The 19,087-nt window shown below is 43.0% G+C and overlaps 1 protein-coding gene across 4 annotated transcripts in view; it reads right to left on the bottom strand.

Annotated features, from left to right (window-relative positions):
• Window positions 1–844: 844 nt before the first annotated feature.
• The window catches only part of LOC121281799 (serine/threonine-protein kinase PAK 3), a 244,693-nt gene continuing 226,450 nt past the window's right edge, over window positions 845–19,087 (bottom strand). For all 4 annotated transcript variants that reach the window (XM_041194794.1, XM_041194797.1, XM_041194793.1 and 1 more), the window contains 4 exons: window positions 17,089–17,188; window positions 14,467–14,663; window positions 7,707–7,844; window positions 845–5,466 (listed from right to left, as the gene is read on the bottom strand). In XM_041194794.1, the coding sequence (XP_041050728.1) occupies window positions 5,380–5,466; window positions 7,707–7,844; window positions 14,467–14,663; window positions 17,089–17,188 (522 nt within the window). In that variant the 3' untranslated portion in view covers window positions 845–5,379. The remainder of the gene's footprint in view (window positions 5,467–7,706; window positions 7,845–14,466; window positions 14,664–17,088; window positions 17,189–19,087) is intronic.

Below are 19,087 nucleotides of genomic sequence, written 5' to 3' on the forward strand. Positions count from 1 at the left end.
CTCACCATCCAATCACTTACCTGCCGTGTTCCTGCCCTTTGTCATTATAACTTAACTCAGAACAGGCACAGGAAGATTGCCCATCACATGCAGACATGGACCTGCTTTAATTGAAATGTTGAGACCTTTTTCACTTATGAATTCAGGAGGCGCACATCCAACAGCTCTGCTATGGCGGAATTCTGCAGTGTGGCTAAAGGAGGTCACAGTAAGTTAACAATCTATTCTTTTAGGTGGAATTGTGAACAGACAGGGGCAGTAATATTCTCTTGGGCTCTGCAAGGTGTCCTTGGCCTTGCCTCTTCATCCAGCACTGAAATCTTAATCCAAACTCCCTCCCCAGAACTAACATCATGCCGTGGACACTTTCCTTACCTGCATGCTGTCATTGACCTCCTGATCTGATTTCTGCTCTCTCCCATCAGCCCTGATGTTGATCCCACTGTCTTTTGGTGGTGAGATATGCTGGAATATTTAAATGACTGGCCAGGGTTTCAGTGGCCTGGACCCCTGGCTGAACTCAGCATTGGGTGGGGGGGCGGCAGTTTCCTTCCTGCCCAGAGTTAAAATCAATCTTCAAGTCCCTGAAATCAGTGTAGGGATACTAATGCATTCACGTAATCAATCTAAAATTCCTCTCTGCTATTTTAGCATGAACATGTTTAAAACAAATGGTTAACACCTTAGTAACGGCCCAGTCCCAAGGTTCATATGTCATGGGCAGGTGAGTAATTTTGACACAAGACACGGGATCATCCCAGAATTTACAACATTATAAAGCTTCCATTTTATAGCAAAGGAAGACATAATTAAAAATTAAAAGTGAGCACGGCATAGTCTTCTATTGTTTAAATGACTTTTATTTGCAATACTTTAGGTCAAAGCTTCAAACTCCAATTTTTTTGTGGTTTTTCTTTTTTACACTAAAGACACTAATCATGCACAATCCACGGTTTAAATGAATTACTTCTATTGCTTCGTCTCGTCTGAAACATTGGGAGACCAGACGGAACGAAAAAATGAAAACAAAACATAATAAACCAACAACATAGCTGAACGCTGAGGTCTGGGATTGTGTGCGCGCAACAAAGTCATTTCCAGCATTTCCCCAAATTAAATTAAAAAACTGTCAAAAGGAAAAAAAAAATTCCAGAGTACCTTTTTAAAAATTCATTTTCACAGTAGAAGAAATTTCACATCAAATGTACAGGTAACACTTCTTCCAAAAGAGGACATAACAGGCAAAGAAAGATAGAAACAAAAAAAGATGCCATGATACGTTGAACAGCAATATTCCATCCTATTCCAACTCTTATTTTCCTATGGTTTGAATGTATAACATTCAGCGTCTCTTGCAATTATTCTTAAAATACTCTTATTAACTACAATTAAATTTTCTTATACATTTAAATGAACACATCAGTGATTTTTTTTTCCTTAAAGATGGTGTAAGGAGAAGGTGATGGCAGCTCATATTGCCAAACAAATATGGAGGGAAAGATAAAAAATGTGGAATGGCTCTCATTTAAGCATAGCGCATTTAAAAAAAAAAAGTTTGCTTCAATTTTGGCCTAAGCCTTCTGAAATCAAAGTTTTGTTGGAATGTTTACAATAAGCATTTTCTTGATCTTTTAAAAATATAAGTATTTGCTACCATGGTACTGATGAGGCAGGCTAGATGACCAAAGAAACTATTTCCCAAATGATCATCCGACGATTGTGTTGGTAATTGTGTTTTTTTTAAAGAACCACTGGAAATAAAAAAAAGGTTTGTTTCATCCAGCTCCCCCTGGTGGCGCAGTGTCAGAAAAAGATACAGTTAAAAGCTTTCTCAGAAATACTTTAATTTTGTGATTTTAAAAAAATGATAACTAACGGTTCTGAAGCTTACGTGAGGTTGCCTCAGAAACTGTTGAAGAACAGAGTTCATGAGAGTTTACAAAAAGCATTCGATTTCCTCGACTTCTAACTGCAACTGAATAGCAATACAAGGCCGGTCAGCCTTTGCCACCTCACTCAAGTGCCCATTTCTCACTGCATAGTGTCAGCACACAACAGGAGCCGTGAGTAGATCATGGCAATGCCTGATTCTGTCTTCATCAGCTATTGGGACACATGTTCTTTCCAGCAGGAACTACTAGACAGCAATCTGCAGCAGGAAACTTGGCTGATTTTTACCTACCCCTCCCCCACTCCACTGCGCCAAAGATGAGTGCTGTTGCTAATTATAGCACCCATACTGAGATCAGCTAACCTAGCAGAGACTGGGGACTGAGCCTTATGCTACATGGGTTGGCATTACTCTGGCGCTGCACCTTTTTTTGAAAATGAGAATCATTTTTACAGGACAGCAAAGATTTTAATTATGACGTGGTGCTCCCTTATATTTGGTTAAAATTGTACAAATCAAAATAAACCTTTCCCACAAGGGAAGAAAAGCATCAAAATTAAAAATTGCTCCAACCTATATACTAAAACATCAAAGGAACTCCTCCCCTTTGGTTGGTCTTTGAATGTGATTTGTTTGGAGTAAATGAACTTTGACACATCTATACTGGAGTCTCTGACAAGATACCAGATTCTCAAAATCTTAGCAATAGAAAACACCGGAATAGCTCATCCTTTTACTGATTAGTAGCTTTCTCAGAAATACTTTAATTTTGTGATTTTAAAAAAATGATAACAAACGGTTCTGAAGCTTATGTGAGGTTGCCACAGAAACTGTTGAAGAACAGAGTTCATGAGAGTTTACAAAAAGCATTTGATTTCCTCGACTTCTAACTGCAACTGAATAGCAACACAAGGCAAATCCTCCCTCCTTCCCTGTCTCAGTAAAGTTTCCTGCAGGCTCTCTGGCTTCATGACTAACTAGGAATCTTGCTGGATAAGCTCAATACGTTGGGAGCTTGCACGCTCTTAGTCAGAAATGTATATGTATATCTTGGTGTTGCTTCAGTATACCATTCCCACAATTGACAGGATATCACCAAACCTTTGAACCTTACATTGGGTAAGACTGATTTTTTGCCTTATTCCATATTTCAGTATAGCAACCCTCACCATTATTAATCAAGATACCAGAGAAAATAAATTTAAGTAGGTCCTCTGGTTTAGTTAAAAGTTAATCAAAATGGCTCTTCCACTGATGTGGGAATATGCACCGATGTTTTGTGACCATTCACTAGTGACACATCCAGCTATGGAAGTATGCCTTGGGGAAAGGGTAAAGAATGTCACCATGAGAGTTGTTTCTCCAAGGTAAAGGGTGATTACATCAGTAATGGAGAAGGCCTGCAATGTCCCCATCACTAGATGAATACCTTTTTAAGTAGGAAACCTCAGTTCCCAACCTGATGTGGTGTTTTGGGTGAGTCTATAAGTTAACTCTTTAATCAGCTGTACTACAGATATTGTGCTGCTTATTCTGCCCTGTGAAATATTACATACTTATTTAAATCTCATTCATAAAAAGGTAGTTGGCTATATACACTGGATATTTCTGGTGACAGGACTCTTCCTTGGAGCCCTCTATTCATCCATTAACAGTGAAACTGTGGCTCAATGTGACAAATAGAACAATAAAAGGATCTCCACAGTGCATGGTTACTTCCCAGTGTCAGCATCAATGTCTTTGGTCTGTTTTCAAACCAATTGAGAGACTTTTTACTCAGTCGCAGGTGAGATGGACACAATTTATTTTTTTTAAAGAAATCTCACCTCAGCCCAGTGTATGCCTACCATTTGAAGGACCATATGAGGGTTCAGGGGCTATGTGGCCTCACTATGGGATAGACATCCTCCAAACGGGCTATTTGGGGAAACAAAAGTATCCAGATTACACTGAGAGGTAAGCAGATAAACCTTCATTTTTGTTACCCCACGGAGCTTAATTTTCATTTAATATAACCTGTCAGCTCACTGGAAAGCAGTAGCTTTTGGCAGAGATAAAACAATGTAGTTATTCAGTGCAAAATGTAAACTGAAGTGCCTGTAAACCATTCATGAAGGCTCGTGATCAATTTATTATTGAAAAGAAAATGCAAACGGGTTTCTTTCTGACGGAAATAAGCTGATTTTTAAAGTTTACATGCTGACAGGATTCTATTTTTTTTGGATAGTGCAAATATTGGAGCTTTGTTTGCCAAGCACGAGTCAGGCAGTAATCCTTTTGTAAGGGAGACTTCTGACTGCCCACTGGCATTTGGGTAGGCAGGAGGGGAGGGCGTTGGACTTACTTTCTGCTCATTCCAATTCATATTGTTTCATTATTATTAGATATCATGTTTCCTGGGAAAATGGTTTAGAAAACTGTGGGGGTGAAAACAAATAGTATACATGGGCACACACGCAACTCCAACCCTTTTAAGCTTCCTTGCAAAATGATTCCCATCACTGAGACAGAATCATATGAAGAGGATTTGGCCTTTCTCCATTTGGACAATGCAACCAACATTTGGGTTCCTAGCCACCTTACAGTGATTGTGTCAGGACACTTGGATCTTCCCTTTGCCAGGAATGGTTTCCACTACTTCAACAATTACACTACAATTGAGCCTGCCCTTATCTAACAGCTTTTCCTCAATGGATAATGGAACCTTTCCACAATACCGTAGTTGATCAGAAAACAAAAATATTGAGATATCCAACAAAAAAAAACCCAACAGTTCCAACTCCATTATCAATAAATATTGAGAGAATATACTAAAGAAATATTAAGAGATAGACTTGAAACCTGTAAAAAATATATATATATATACACAAAAGAATGAAAACTTCATTCGTCACAGAACGGTGAATGTGTTATAAAGCAATACCAAAGAACTTAAGGCCTCTTTATTTAGTCTGACAGAGTATCTCTCTTTCGGAAGCATGGTATGGTTTAGTACCCACTGGAACATTAAAATACCCAGACATTTACTTCACAATCACAGCAATGCCTGAAGAGTTGCTTTTGTTCATCAAAACTGATTACTCAGTTGCTAGTTTATAGCAATGAGCCACTTAAGCCTTGAGAGTTTACAAATTCTCTACTTAGATCCCCCCCCCCCCAAAAGTGACCAAATGTTTTTTTTTTAAAAAAAAGAGAATTTTTTTTTTATATCGGGAGGAGAAAAGTGAAAAATCAAAAAATAGAAACACCACAATGCCATATCAATATGGGCAACTCTGTGTAAAATTAAGACTTCAGATGGGATCAAACAAGGTGTTAAGATGAGAAGAGACATCATTGTAGTACCCCATCGCTGCGCTAGCTTTCTCTGTCCTGAAGCGGAAAGACCCCGAGGTTTCTCCAGGTGAGACACTGTCCAGCTCTGGTTAGCCCCTCTTTGAAGACAGGAGGGAGGGCGAGAGGGGTGACGATGGAAACCATCCCTTGCTCTAACGGTTGTTTTTAACTGCCTCCTTAGCCGCAATTATCAGAGGGGTGAGGCTCGAGAGCGGCTTTGCAAATTTCAAGAACGGATGCTGAAAGGAAACCATAATATATTGATATAAAACTGAGAAAAGGCAACATGACTAACTTTGCCAGAACTAATTGTTGAAAAGTATGGAGATGAAACAGTGCAGAGATTGCAATAATTAAGCTTTCAGGTGATACTGTAGGATGAGGCTGAGCAGCTGGGCTAAGTGTGACAACAAAGAAAAAAACAAAGAGAATATCTCAGTGAAGAAAGCAAACTGATTTTTAAAAATCCTTAGCTTTAACATTGATTATACTTCGTGATGTTTTTTCCCCCAAATAATTTCAACTGGTATGAGAAGATTTTAACCACAATGGCCCAATGGTGTCATTAGCCTGGAATAGTCTTGGAGCTGTTCCCATTCCACTACCCTAACTCTGCTGGAAGTACCGCAGAAATCTTGCTAGTGGATCTCAACAGGGCTTTTTGCCACCCTTCCAGCAAAGCTGTGAGAAAGAGCAACTCCAAGGAAACTTCAGGCCAATGGCACTGCTTGAGCACCCATTACACAAAATACATCATATGGCTGCTCGAATGCAAAGCTCAACGGGCATCAGCCCATATTGAGACCAGGCTCTGTGGGCTTCAACAGCATTACAGCTTTCTCGCTGTAACCACACACACAGTCAAGGTTCATATATCAACAATGTCCATGTGGGTAAGGAATTAGTCCCTCAAGAAAAGGATGGGGTGCAGACAATCAGAAAACACTGAGAAAGATGAAATTGCAGAAGAAACCTAATTAAAAAAATTAACTACACTCTTTCTCTAAACAGACCAAACGTTCATAATAAGTAGACATGTTCCAGGAGAATCGTGCAGCAGATGGAAACTCAGCATGCATATCTCACTATTGCCTGGTGAAACTAAAAGCTACAGGGTTCCAAGAGGTGTCTTCAAACAGGAAGTTTCTCTATGTGTGAAATTTGTGTTGCTCACAATGAGCAGTACAGTCTATTACTGGCACATAGGGCTGAATTTTCCCAGCCCAGCATATTGTTGCTGGCAGGGGGAAGTGGGGTATGGAGGGCTGGAAAGTCTCAACGGAATTGCACTGGGTCGGCTGCATATTTCCACCTCCATGTGCTTTTCCCAGAGGTGGCTCCCAGTGGCATCAATTTTTTTTTATTTGTTCATGGGATGTGGGTGTCAATAGCTAGGACAGCATTTATTCCCCATCCCTGACTGTTCTTGTTCAGAGGGCATTTAAGGGTCAACCACATTGCTGTGGGTCTGGAGTCACATGTAGGCCAGACCAGGTAAGGACGGCAGATTACCTTCCCTAAAGGACATTAGTGAGCCAGATGGGTTTTTACAAAAATCAGCAATGGTTCTGTGGTCATCATCAGCCCTTTAATTCCAGGTTTTTATTGGATTCAAATTTCACCACCTGCTGTGGTGGGATTCGAACCCTGCTCCCCAGAGCATTCCTGGGTCACTATGCCACCACCTCCCCATCTGCAGCGGCGGGTAGCCACTTAGGGTACTATAGAGCAGTCAGTCACTATTCTGGCAATAGATTGGAATTTTCCAGACACTGCATGTGCTCTCCACTGTGTCAGGAGCCCAACATTGCACAGGATGCACTTCACAGCAGGAGGTCTGCGAGATGAAATGTTTGCAGGCTCCTATTAATTTGCTGGCAGTTAATTGCAGTGCTCAGGTCTCGTCAAGCAGACGACATGCCATAGCAGCCACTTCATGAAGACTGATGTCTCCACTAAAGTTGTTCCTGTTGCAATGGTAGCCACTCCACTCGTACAGAAGGCGCCTCCAAAGAACTAGTGCTGCTCCTGATGCTGGTCTCTCAGTAGCACCCACAGCATGAAGGAGGCCCTCACCCATGCTGAATGGGATGCCTAACACTGGAACCCGGCGCTGTCCCTAATTAGATGGGGCTCCTGCATTTGGCTTCTTAATTGACCGTCTCCGGGAAGATCACACTGATGTCTTGGCAGAGTCACTTCCAGTATCCCTAGTCAGAATTTTGACCGACATAAGGATCACAAACCACCCAGCAAATTTCAGTCCATGGTGACAGCATCCAGCACTCCCAGGTTAGGTTTTGCATCGTACATACTGGAGAGTTAAACTGCCTCTACTCTGCCCAATAATATGCCTCCACCTTAATCCCCAAACAGTACATTCATTGCAACAGGGTGACATTTTTCCCAAATACTTCGTCGCAAGTACTAAGCCTAGAAAGTCAATAGGTGAAATATTAGAAAGGTTTTGCTACACAACCTGTAAAAGTTCTTTAGCTGAGCCCCGGCGCTCCACATCCATCTCCAAGCAGCGATTGAGGAAGTCCCTGAAGACTCCCGAGAGTTTCTCTGGGTTCTGCAGTTCTGGAGTCCCATTGGTAGCAATCAAATACAAGGCCTAACAATCAAAACAGAAGAGGTATTGGTGGAGCATGAAGAAGCATTCTTTTAAGGGACATATAAAAATTTGAAATCCATAAAAGGTAAAGGTAAAGATGACCACAGGAATCCAATTAAATTAAAAAAAAAATCAAGTAATTATTCCTCTTTGATAATTCTTCTTTAAACAGTGAATGCTGGTGAGATCATTAAGGGGAAATGAAATGCAGAGCTGTGGGGCTAAATTTTACCAGCATTTCGGATTGGCTGGGAGGTGGGAAGGCTGCCAAAAGAGACATGGGAGGATGGGAACGTCATGGAGGCTGCCCCATCCTCAGAGGCAACGGTGCCCACCTGCCCTCAGCAACCACCCTCTCCCGCCAATTCACTGGGACCTACCTGCCTGCCTGGCCCCCACATCCCCAGACTCAGTTACGTGTCTTTGAGGGCCATCCATACGCCCTCATTCTGGAGGTGCAACCCTAGCAGTGGCCACTGCAAGGGGTGGCGCTGCCGAGATTGCTGAGCTGTTGGCTCTCTGATTAGGACGGCAGTCTCTGGGGCAGGCCACCATCCTGAATAGGGACACCAGCCTCAATGGCAACCAGTTAATTGGCCACTGCTGGGAAGATGCCCCTCTGGATTCTGCCACCAAGCTAAGCAGAATTGCTTCCCGTTTTCGCTCCTGCAGCGGGATCTCAGCCTTCGCAGTAAAATCCAGCCTTTGCATTTCTGACAATAAAGAACAGTTGAAATAAAATGCAAAACAGATACTGGAACATTGGTTCCTCTGATGGGTAATCCCACATTGTGGTCTGACAATATTCCATAAAAATCAGGAGGTCCAGTTTTGACTGGTTCTGTGGTGAGTTGGTTGATCTTAACCATATCGGCAACTGAAATGTTACAAATGGACTCAGTGCTCCTGGCCTAGGGAGGGGGAAGAGAAAGAGAAGTCAATCATACATCAACTCTTGATCACCGTCCAATATCCAACTGGAAAATGAAGTTTAATGAGGGCAGAACCAAGCTTGGCTGCAATTCTTCTGTGGCCTGCTTGTGAAGATCGTTGTCAAGCCAATTCTTGAGAAGAAGATTCATTTAAGGAAGATCTAGGTAAGTACATAAGGGGGGAAGGGACAGAAGGGTATGTTGATATGGTGAAATGAAGTAAGGCAGAAGGAGGCTCATGTGGAGCTTAGATCCGTTGGGTCAGATGGTCTGTTTCTTTGCTTTAAACTGCATGCAAGATGTTTCAGGAAACCCAAACTGTGAGCAGTACATCAGTTTACTGTAGTCAACAAGAATAAACAATAAGGATAAAATGAAGGGATTAAAAAGTTGAAATGTTAGTGTACATTAAGATAAATCATTATTTAACTAACTTGATTGAGTTTTTGATGAGGTAACAGAGGGTTGAGGGGGGTAATGTGATTGATGTGGTGTATGTGAACTTCCAAAGGCATTTGATAAGGTGTGATATAATAGGCTTGTTAGCAAAGTTGAAGCCCATGGAATAAAAAGGACAGTGGCAGAATGGATACAAAGTTGGCCGAGTGACAGAAAGCAGAGAGTAGCAGTGAACAGTTGCTTTTCGAGACTTGGGGTTCCCCTAGGGTCAGTACTAGGATCACTGCTTTTGTTGATCTATATTAATGACCTAGGCTTGGATGTACAGGGCACAGTTTCAAAATTTGCGGATGACATAAAATTTGGAAATATTCTGAACTGTGAGGTGATTAGTGATAGACAGTAAGAGGACGTAGGCAGGCTGGTAGAATAGCCAACATGTGGCAGATGAAATTTAATTTTCCTTTATTCATTTATGGGATGTGAGCATTGCTGGCGAGGCCAGCATTTATTGTCCATCCCGCATTGCCCTTGAGAAGTTGGTGTTGAGCTGCCTTCTTGAACTACTGCAATCCATGTGGTGTAGATACACCCACTGAGCTGTTAGGGAGGGAGTTCCAGGATTTTGGCCCAGCAACAGTGAAGGAACAGCAATATATTTCCAAGTCAAGATGGTGAGTGACACGGAGGGGAACTTCCAGGTGGTGATGTTCCCATGTATCTGCTGCCCTTGTCTTTCTAGATGGTAGTGGTCGTGGGTTTGGAAGGTGCTACCTAAGGGGTCTTAGTGTGTTTCTGCAGTGCATCTTGTAGGTGGTACACACTGCTGCCACTATTCATTGGTGGGGGAGGGAGGGAATGTTTGTATAACGGGTGCCAATCAAGCAGGCTGCTTTGCTCTGGATGGTGTCAAGCTTCTTGAGTGTTGTCGGAGCTGCACTCATCCAGGCAAGTGGAGAATATTCCATCACACTCCTGGCTTGTGCCTTGTAGATGGTGGAAAGGCTTTGGGGAGTCAGCAGGTGAGTTACTTGCTGTAGGATTCCTGGCCTGACCTGCTCTTGTAGCCACAGTTTTTATATGACTAGTCCAGTTCAGAAGTGTGAAGTGATACATTTTGGTAAGAAGAATGAGGAGAGGCAATATCAAAAAAAGGGTACAATTCTAAAGGGGGTGCAAGAACAGAGGGATGTGGTTGTATACTCTTTTAAGTAACAATTAAAACAAATGAATAATTAGTCAAGTGCTCAGCCACTTAAAGGGCACTGTAATGAAAACAAAACTTGAAAGGAAGCTTATTAAAAGTAAATTAAAATGCTGCTTGGGGTGGCTGATGATGCCCTCTGGTCTCTGCAGTGCCCACCGGTTGCAGAAGGCTTTAAACGTACCAGCAGAAGACCTAGGTGTATATGTACACAGGTGGTAAGGCAGGTTGAGAAAGTGGTCAGGAGAGAATAGGGGATTATGGGCTTTATAAATAGAGGCATAGAGTACAAAAGCAAGGAACTTATGATGAACCTTTATAAAATACTGGTTTGGCCTCAATTGGAGTATTCTGAAGGGCTTCAGGAAAGATTAGGAGAATGATTCCCTGCATGATGGGTTTCAGTTACCTGGATAGATTGGAGAAGCTGGGGTTGTTCTCTTTAGAGAGGAGAAGGTTGAGAGGAGGTCTATTAGAGCTGTTCAAAATCATGAGTGTTCTAGACAGAGTACTGTAAATCGCAACATATATAAGTCATCCTTTGAAGCCTCCAAAAATCCTTCCAACAACGGGGGTCGACTTATATGCTAAGTATAAAATATGGAGCGCCAGTGAGTGGTTGCCATTTTGAGAAGTGTGATAAAAACATAACACTGGTAATTCATATTAAATTAATGTGGCACAGTTTATTGAATGAATTAATCGTACAAAAATACCTTTAAACACAATGAAAGCATTTTTAAAATCTGTCAAATTCATCGTCTTCGGCATCCGATGCAAAGAGTTCACTGCGTTCATTGTCAATTTGGCTATAGCATCATCATAATGATCCCACTCTGGGTCACATGTGGCGCTTTCAGAATCATCTCTCCACAATAAATCATTTCACTGTCCATTCAGTGAATTGGATATTTCGCATTTTTTAAATGATCTGATGACACTAATCTTTGAATGGCTTGTTGAGGCATGCATCCAAAGATTTAACCAAGGATGTTAGACCCCCTGTAATGTGGGTCTTATTTCTTTGCAGTCACCTCAATCTCATTGATTATATGGAATTTGAATATGCTCAAAACTAATAAGCTGCATTCTTTACATAGGCCACTGGGACACCTATTGCACACATTATCGATTCATAACTTCACTCCATCCTCATCCATCCAACTATGGACGTGCACAAAAGCTCCTACAGGGATCTTGATTTTCAGCATGGTTTTAGGTTTGAAAATTACTATAGGCTTTAATTTTATTCTAAGGGCCATGCAGGCCAGTACTACCGTGAATTTTGACTTATTACGTCCTGTGGTTTTCACTGGGACTGTTTTCAAACCTTTCCACTCCACAGTTTCGCTGTTGGGCATACCAAAATTCATGAGTGTCTCATCCAAGTTGCCAATGCGACTTAATGGATACTCGTGCTTTTGCTGCTGTCTGGTGAATCACTGGAAACTTGTAATTTTGGCATCGAGGTATTTCGATAGTTCCAGAGCAACCTTGGTCTTCTGCTGCAAAACTAGACAGTCTTGTTCCAAAAGGCCAACTAGCTGTTGGTCTGAAATCTTTGTTAGATTCAGGGTTTGATTTAGCCCACTTAAGTGCGCATATATGCATTGCATTTCGGGTGATAATGTAACCATTCTGATACATGCTTCTCAAGATCAGGCCAGTGGCTGGTCCTTGCCCTGATGGCACATTTGATCTCAGGCATCTTCTTTTCCTTCTACTCTACCACCGCTTTTCCACTAACACCTAATTCCCTCGCACAGTTATTTGACGAGTTAGCAAATGTCAAAACTTTTAACTTGAAAGTAACTTTGCACTTCTTTCGTTTTGTCGGAAGACCCATTTCTGTTCACCACTTGCCATACCATGCGCAGTCGTCTTAAATTACTGCGCATCTTCTTCGCAACACAGCCTGTGTCGCCTCCTTGACCCCATCAACGACTTACAGTATAAGATAAGTAAAACATGCATTTCTGGGGTGAAAAACTGAGGCTGACTACTAATGCAAGTATAGCATTTTGTAGCTGAGGGGGGTGGGGGGCAGTGGGTGTCGATTAATACACTTTAGTATTTGCAAAAATGTGATTCTTGATGCTGTAAAATGGGGTTGACTTATATGCTGAGATCTACAGTAAATAGAGAGAAACTGGTCAAGAACCAGAAGACACTGATATAAGGTGGAATGCGGTCTGGAACCAAGAGGTCCTGGTAGAACCAAAATTGAACATCGGTGAGCAGATTATTGCTGCTTGATAACACTGCAAATGACACCTTCCATCACTGTGCTGATAACTGGAAGTGGTTTGATGGGGTATTAATTGGCTGAATTGGATTGGATTTGTCCTACCGCATTTAGGCAGGATATACGTGGGCAACTTTCCACTTTGCCAGGTAGATGCCAATTTTGTAACTGTGCTGCAACAGCTTGGCTAGAGACGCAGTTGGTTCTGAGGCATAAATCTTCAGCCATACAGAAGGGATGTTGGAGCCAATGGTCTTTCCTACAGCTAGTGTGCTCAGCTGTTTTTTGATATAATGTAGAACGAATCAAATTGATTGAGAACTGGATTCTGTGATGTGCTGGGGACCTCAAGAGGAGGCCAAGAGATGGGTCATCCACTCTGGGCTTCTGCTGAAGATGGCTGCAGACGTTTCGGCCTCGTCTTTGTTACCTGAGATTCTGAATTTACAGCAGAAGTTGGCAATTTTAAAATCCCTTATAGTTTCTGTGAGCCTTGTTGTTCCTTCTGAGTTCCAAATCCATCTGCCTATATCCTTAGTGTTTTGAAATCGAGGGTGGGATTGCCAGCCCTGCCCGCTGCCAGGATCATCTGGTCCCACCGAAAGTCAGTCGAGTTTTGGCCGGGCTGCCAAATCTCCCACGGCAAGGCCAGAACATCACGGCCCAAGACTCGTCACTCAATCTCAAATTCAATGGTTCTCAGGATCTCAATGTGATGGTGGCCGGATAACCAGGCAAGTAGGGTGACTTCGAGGCAGGGTGTTGGGTGGGGAGAGGGGGTGGGGGGTGCGGATGGTGATCAGGAGGCCGCAGGTGATTGGGGCAGAGGGGCCTTGTCCTCCATTGGGCAGAGGGGTGTTCAAACTGGAGGGTTCCCTCAAACTCGCTGCAGTAAAATACCAGCAGGATTGGGAGGAGGTCCTCAAGTGGCCATTAATTGGCCAAATGAAGGCCTCAGTTGGCCCAAGTGTGAGCAGATTGCCCACCACCTACTCCATCGCTGGTAAATTCCCAGCGTAAGCAGATAGATGACAGGCACTATGACCCACCACCTTGCCTTCCTGATTTTACAACCATCCTCCCTCCCCCACTGCCTTCCAGCCCACTCCAGGGGTGAGGGGAGGTAAAATTCAGGCCGCTACGCGTGAACTTCTCTTTGCTAGATGAAAGATCGCACATGCTATCAAATTTGGCTCGGGCTGTAAATTACTAAACAAATGTACTGAATATAGTGCCAACAATATAATTATGCTACTTATAGACTATACCAATTACCCTGAAGGGTCCTAAACAACAAACACTGCCCCTCAATATTAAACTGACCCTTGAAATATGATCCCTTTACTTGTTATTTGATTATTGGTTACCATGGAGCCCTCTGACTAATACTGCATCTTTGCGGGCTTCTAGTTAATTTGAGTTTAGCACAAGTGGCCAGATACAAGTTCACAACTAGAAGCTGCCAGCTACAGAGCTATCCATCAAAGGCAATACAAAGATTCAGGCCCCTGTCTCCCTGACCTGACAAATCTTTATCTCAAATGTTAATGCCAGGTAAAGCTATTAACTTAGCTACAGGATGTCAAACATGTTGTTGCTCAACTGAGTGGAATGGAACATTAGTTTCTGACAAACAATGCCCACCAAAGGCTTTCTGAACACAGCCATGTTGGTCTGAACTGTAAATATCAGCCAGACTCAAATATATGATCCTTACAGCTTGAAAAAATCATCTGAGGGAAGTAGTTTTAACGTGCATATACTGAGGCCAGTGATGAGAGAATCCAATCCACTCAAAATCGTCCATTTTCTCACAATCGTTATGAATTGAAAACAGCTTACCCTGAGAGGGTTTTCATTCAGATAAGGTGGTTCTCCTTCAATCATTTCAATTGCCATAATTCCTAATGACCATATGTCCACTTTAGGACCATAGGCTTTCCGTGTTACTACTTCTGGTGCCATCCAGTATGGCGTCCCCACCATTGTGCTCCGTTTGTTCTGCTCGGGGGTGATCTGAGCGCAGAATCCAAAATCCGCTGCAGATTAAAAAAAAACAAGTCAAGGTTACCAATGTGAAATGTACTGCAGCTCCTGATCTTTTCTGACCCTCTGGCCCAGAGAATGAATCCAGAAAGCAATTTCACAGCTCCGATACACAGCTCTACCCCTGGGATCAATGAATAAAGGTTATACTCAACCAGAAAAAAAACGAGAGAACTAGATTTTCCCAACTGTGTTAAATTGTCCCACATTCTTTTAATGTTGGATATTTCATCAGCTGGTTTTTTTTTAATGGAAAGACAAAAGGATTAATGGAACGTTGATTTTTATCTCAAGGGGGTTGCATTCAAACATGAGGAAGTGATGCTTCAGTTGTTCAGCGTTTTATTCAAACCCCAACTGGAACACTGTACAGGTACAGGTGTCTTAAACACCGGCAACCTCGGGACAGAGTCTGTGCCAGGTTTTGAAAGACAGGCGCGCAAAGCTGATAACTAGTCAGCACACCACCGCGCTAATGCAGCAACTAGCCGAACAAGACGGTAAGTTATTTTACTCACCTGGTAATAATTAAAATTCATGCACGACAGCGCAAAAAAAGTGGTCGGTTTTCAAATAGCCAGGTGCGAAACACTGTACTGGGTTTTAGGCACAAAATTTGAGGCAATGCATATTGGCCTTCGGAACGCACAGCACAGATTGACCAGAATAAGTCAAGTTCCAAACTGTGAGGTCACATTGCATAACTTTGGGCTGTATCCCCTTGCATACAGGAGATTTGCAGCGGGGGTGTGGGGGGCAGTGGTGGTGATGTGGTTGAGGATAATGGAATTCAATAAGTTAGATATAGGCTGAATTTTCCCCCGTTAGGCAGGCGTGCATGGGCGCGCTTCCGATCAGCACCCCCGATTGGAGGCGCGGCGCCATTTTACGTGGGCAGGCCAATTAAGGTTCGCCCAGCGTGACGTCCACACAGAAGCGCTGTGCACTCTCTGTGCGGGGTGGGGGGGGAATTCCCAAAATCCGCACAAAAGAGCTCACTCATCTCCCTGAGGCTAAGTGCAGCCTCAGGGAGATCGGCTGTACATTAAAAAATATTAAAAATAGAAAAAAAAAATGCCCTGACATGTCCATAATTTTTACGCAATCTTTATTAAAAATTTTTTAAAGCCTACATGGAACCTCATCCCGCCCGTGGATTAGGTTTAATGTTTTTTTCCGTTCCCGTCGGAGCTCCTGGCCTGTCTGCCAACCTTAAGGTTGGACGGGCAGGTCCTTTAATTGCTTAATTTACCCTGTCAATGGCCTCAGTTGGCCATTGACAGGTGGGTAGGCGCACAGCTGATTTTGCTGCGCCCCCACCTTCCTGAGAATTTAAATGGGGCGCGGTGATGTCGGGAATTCTGCCCGATGTCACCAAGCGTCATTTTACACATCGGCGACCTGGCCCCGCCCCCTGCTCGCCGACTCGTAAAATTCTGCCCGATGAAGCTATTTTGCCTGGTGAAGAGAATCCAGAACAAGAAGGTACAGTTTTTAATTTAGAGCTCGGGTATTCAGTACTGAAATCAGGAAGCACTTTTCATATAAAGGATACTGTAAATGTGAAACTGTCTCTCCAAAAGGCTCCGGATATTGGGGCAATTAGACTTTTCAGGATGGAGGTCAATAGATTTTTGTTGGGTAAGCGTGTCAAGGGGTTTGGAGCAAAGGCAGAAAAATGGAGTTGTGATGCTGATCGACCATGATCCAACTGATTGACAGAGCAGGCTCGAGCGGCTGAATGGCCTCTTCTGTTCTTAATTTTCCTATGCTCAGGGCTCACATAGGAAGAAATAACAGTCTGGACGAGTATCAGAGGACAGTTGGCACCTATGGAACCGTGTCCTAGATCCTCCGATTAGCAGGGGGGAGGAATTTTTTTAAAAAAAGGAAAGATATAAGGAGCTGAGAAATGAAAAATTTCAATTGTTTTGATAATAATTATTAAGTATTTAAATTAATCTCCCTACATTTAAGTGACAACAGATGAAGTGAAGTGAGTAGCTGGTGAGTCTTTTTTTTTAAAGTAGTAATTTTTATTATCTAACAGCTAGAGGAATGGCAGGGCAACTCCAATCCCTGGAGTGCACATCCTGTTCCATATGGGAATTCCAGGACATTTCCTGTGTCCTGGATAACTACATGTGGAGGAAGTGTCATCAACTGCATCAACCCTCTTATCTCTTCAAGGAACTCAGGCAAGTTAGATAAACATGATTTTCTCTTAACAAATCTGTGCTGGCTTTCCTTAATCAACCCACATTTGCACAAGTGGCTATAAATTTTGACCGGAATTATCATTTCTGAAAGCTTTCCCATCACTGACTGCCAAATGGCTTCCTTCTATGCCGTAACCATTCTATGATTCTGTGATAAGCATGCTGCATCAGGCTACAAATTGCTCCCTTTTCTACATACTTAATTTAACCGATCCATCCATTCCCAGGAGTATGTTGTCACTCTTGATATCTCTGTGGATGACCTGATTGGAGTGAAGGAATTCCAGGGCTTGTAAACACTGTTGGAAGAAAACAAAACGGCACCATCATATTAAGAATTCTTTCCTGCCTGTTCTGTAAACATCCTTTTACACAGGGCAGGCTTCATTTAAGCAAGTTGAATTATCATCTACACAGGGTTCAGAAGCAGCATTCTGATAAAAGGTCATTGACCTGAGAGGTTGGGTTAAATTTTACAAAGGTACTCAGGACCCCAATGTCATGGTTAAAAAGTGGGGCCTGAGCCTGCACTTGCTGGCAACAGGACCGGCTCAGACGATTATACGCCAGGCAGCCACCCACTTGGCAGCCTGTGGGCCCAACGTCCAATTAAGTTCGGCAGGCCAGCTCTTGATGCTATTGGCCCAGAGAGCCCACCGGTCTGAAGGCTCAGCAGCGCCACTGGGAGAGGCAGTCGCTGCTGAGGTATGCAGGAGAGCTTGAGAGCTGGGCCAGGTATCGAAAAAATATTTTAAAAATGGCTGTGACACTGCTAACGTCGTGCATGCGAAGTTCTAGTGTTTTAATCTGAGCGGGTTCGGAGCATGGGGCAGGGGTTAGGGTCCCGAAACCAGGAAGCACAGATTTCTTTGACCATCTTTGAGTTTTAACTCCTGCCAGTGTGAAACAACTTCTTGTATAAAATTAGGAAAGGCAAATAATAAATTGGGTATTTAATGTAATATTAATTGTTATAGGAATGTCGATCTATAATAATGTAACTGCATGTGATCCAAACACAACACATTGCCGTAGATATTCAGAAACGTGCTTCACAAAGCAGTCCAGAAAATTGTAAAAGAGATTAACCCCGATGGCTATAAAGCAAACCTGTGAAACCCTGCTCATCAACCCAACCTCAATCTACTCCCCTGTTGCTTAATGACATTTCTCCTGTCTGTCTGAACTCTGGAGAAAAGGGTATCAGGCTGGAAAAGCCTACTACCTATCTAGCCTGGGGAAGAGGTATAATCTTCCAGCATCAGAGAGACTGAAAAAGGCAGCAACTCAACAAGCTTGATAGTGTGTTCACTACCCCAGCTCCAACCTCGCATCGTGCCATTCTCTTACTTTCCTGCTGTATCAGGTATCTCTGTGGCCGCATTCAGTTCGCCACCACTCCCGCATTTTATTTATTTATCTCTTTAACACTGTTTCCATTACTTGAATTAAAGGTGCAGATTGTGTCAAGTAAACTGCCAACCTGGCTGACACAAAGGAAAGACAAAAATAGAAGAAAAAAACCCTGACTTGTCCCCTCATGTGGCACTGTCACATGAATTGGGATATGTCCATAACTTTTTAAAAAAAACTTTAATTACATTTTTTAAAACCTACATGAAACCTCATCCCGGCCGTAGATGAGGTTTCATGCTTTTTCTGAAGCCCGCCAGGGCTCCTGGCCTTAAGGTTGGATGGGCAGGTCCATTAATTACTTCAATGACTCTGTCAATGGTCTCAATTGGCCATTGACAGGGCGGTGGGTGCACAGCTGATTCTGCTGCGCCCCCACCTACCGGAAAATTTAAATGGGGCATGGTGACGTCGGGAGTTCCGCCCGACATCATTCTGTGTCGTTTTACGTGTCAGCGAGCAGGCTCCGCCCCCCTGACAGGAAAATCCTGCCCAAAGAGAAAAATGTAGCACGGGAATTGTAACTATCCTTAGTGGACGCTGGTTGTTTTGGCAGTGGATAGGTGCTCACCAGGTTCAGGCAGTTACCTTGCGCCTAAACGGTAATTGGGTTTTATAGCTTCAGTAGGATCCCAATGGCATTTCAACCAGAGCCCGAGTGTGGAACTCAACGGGCTAAACTAAGTCAGCTACTGGTTAGAAGGATGAAGGTGGCCTCTAAGCAAATTAGGTGCTCCTCTGGGCCTCAAAGAAAGCTCATAATCCCTCCTGCGAGACCCTCCCTA

Source organism: Carcharodon carcharias, chromosome 9 (assembly GCF_017639515.1).
Source record: "Carcharodon carcharias isolate sCarCar2 chromosome 9, sCarCar2.pri, whole genome shotgun sequence".
Classification (NCBI taxonomy): domain Eukaryota; kingdom Metazoa; phylum Chordata; class Chondrichthyes; order Lamniformes; family Lamnidae; genus Carcharodon; species Carcharodon carcharias.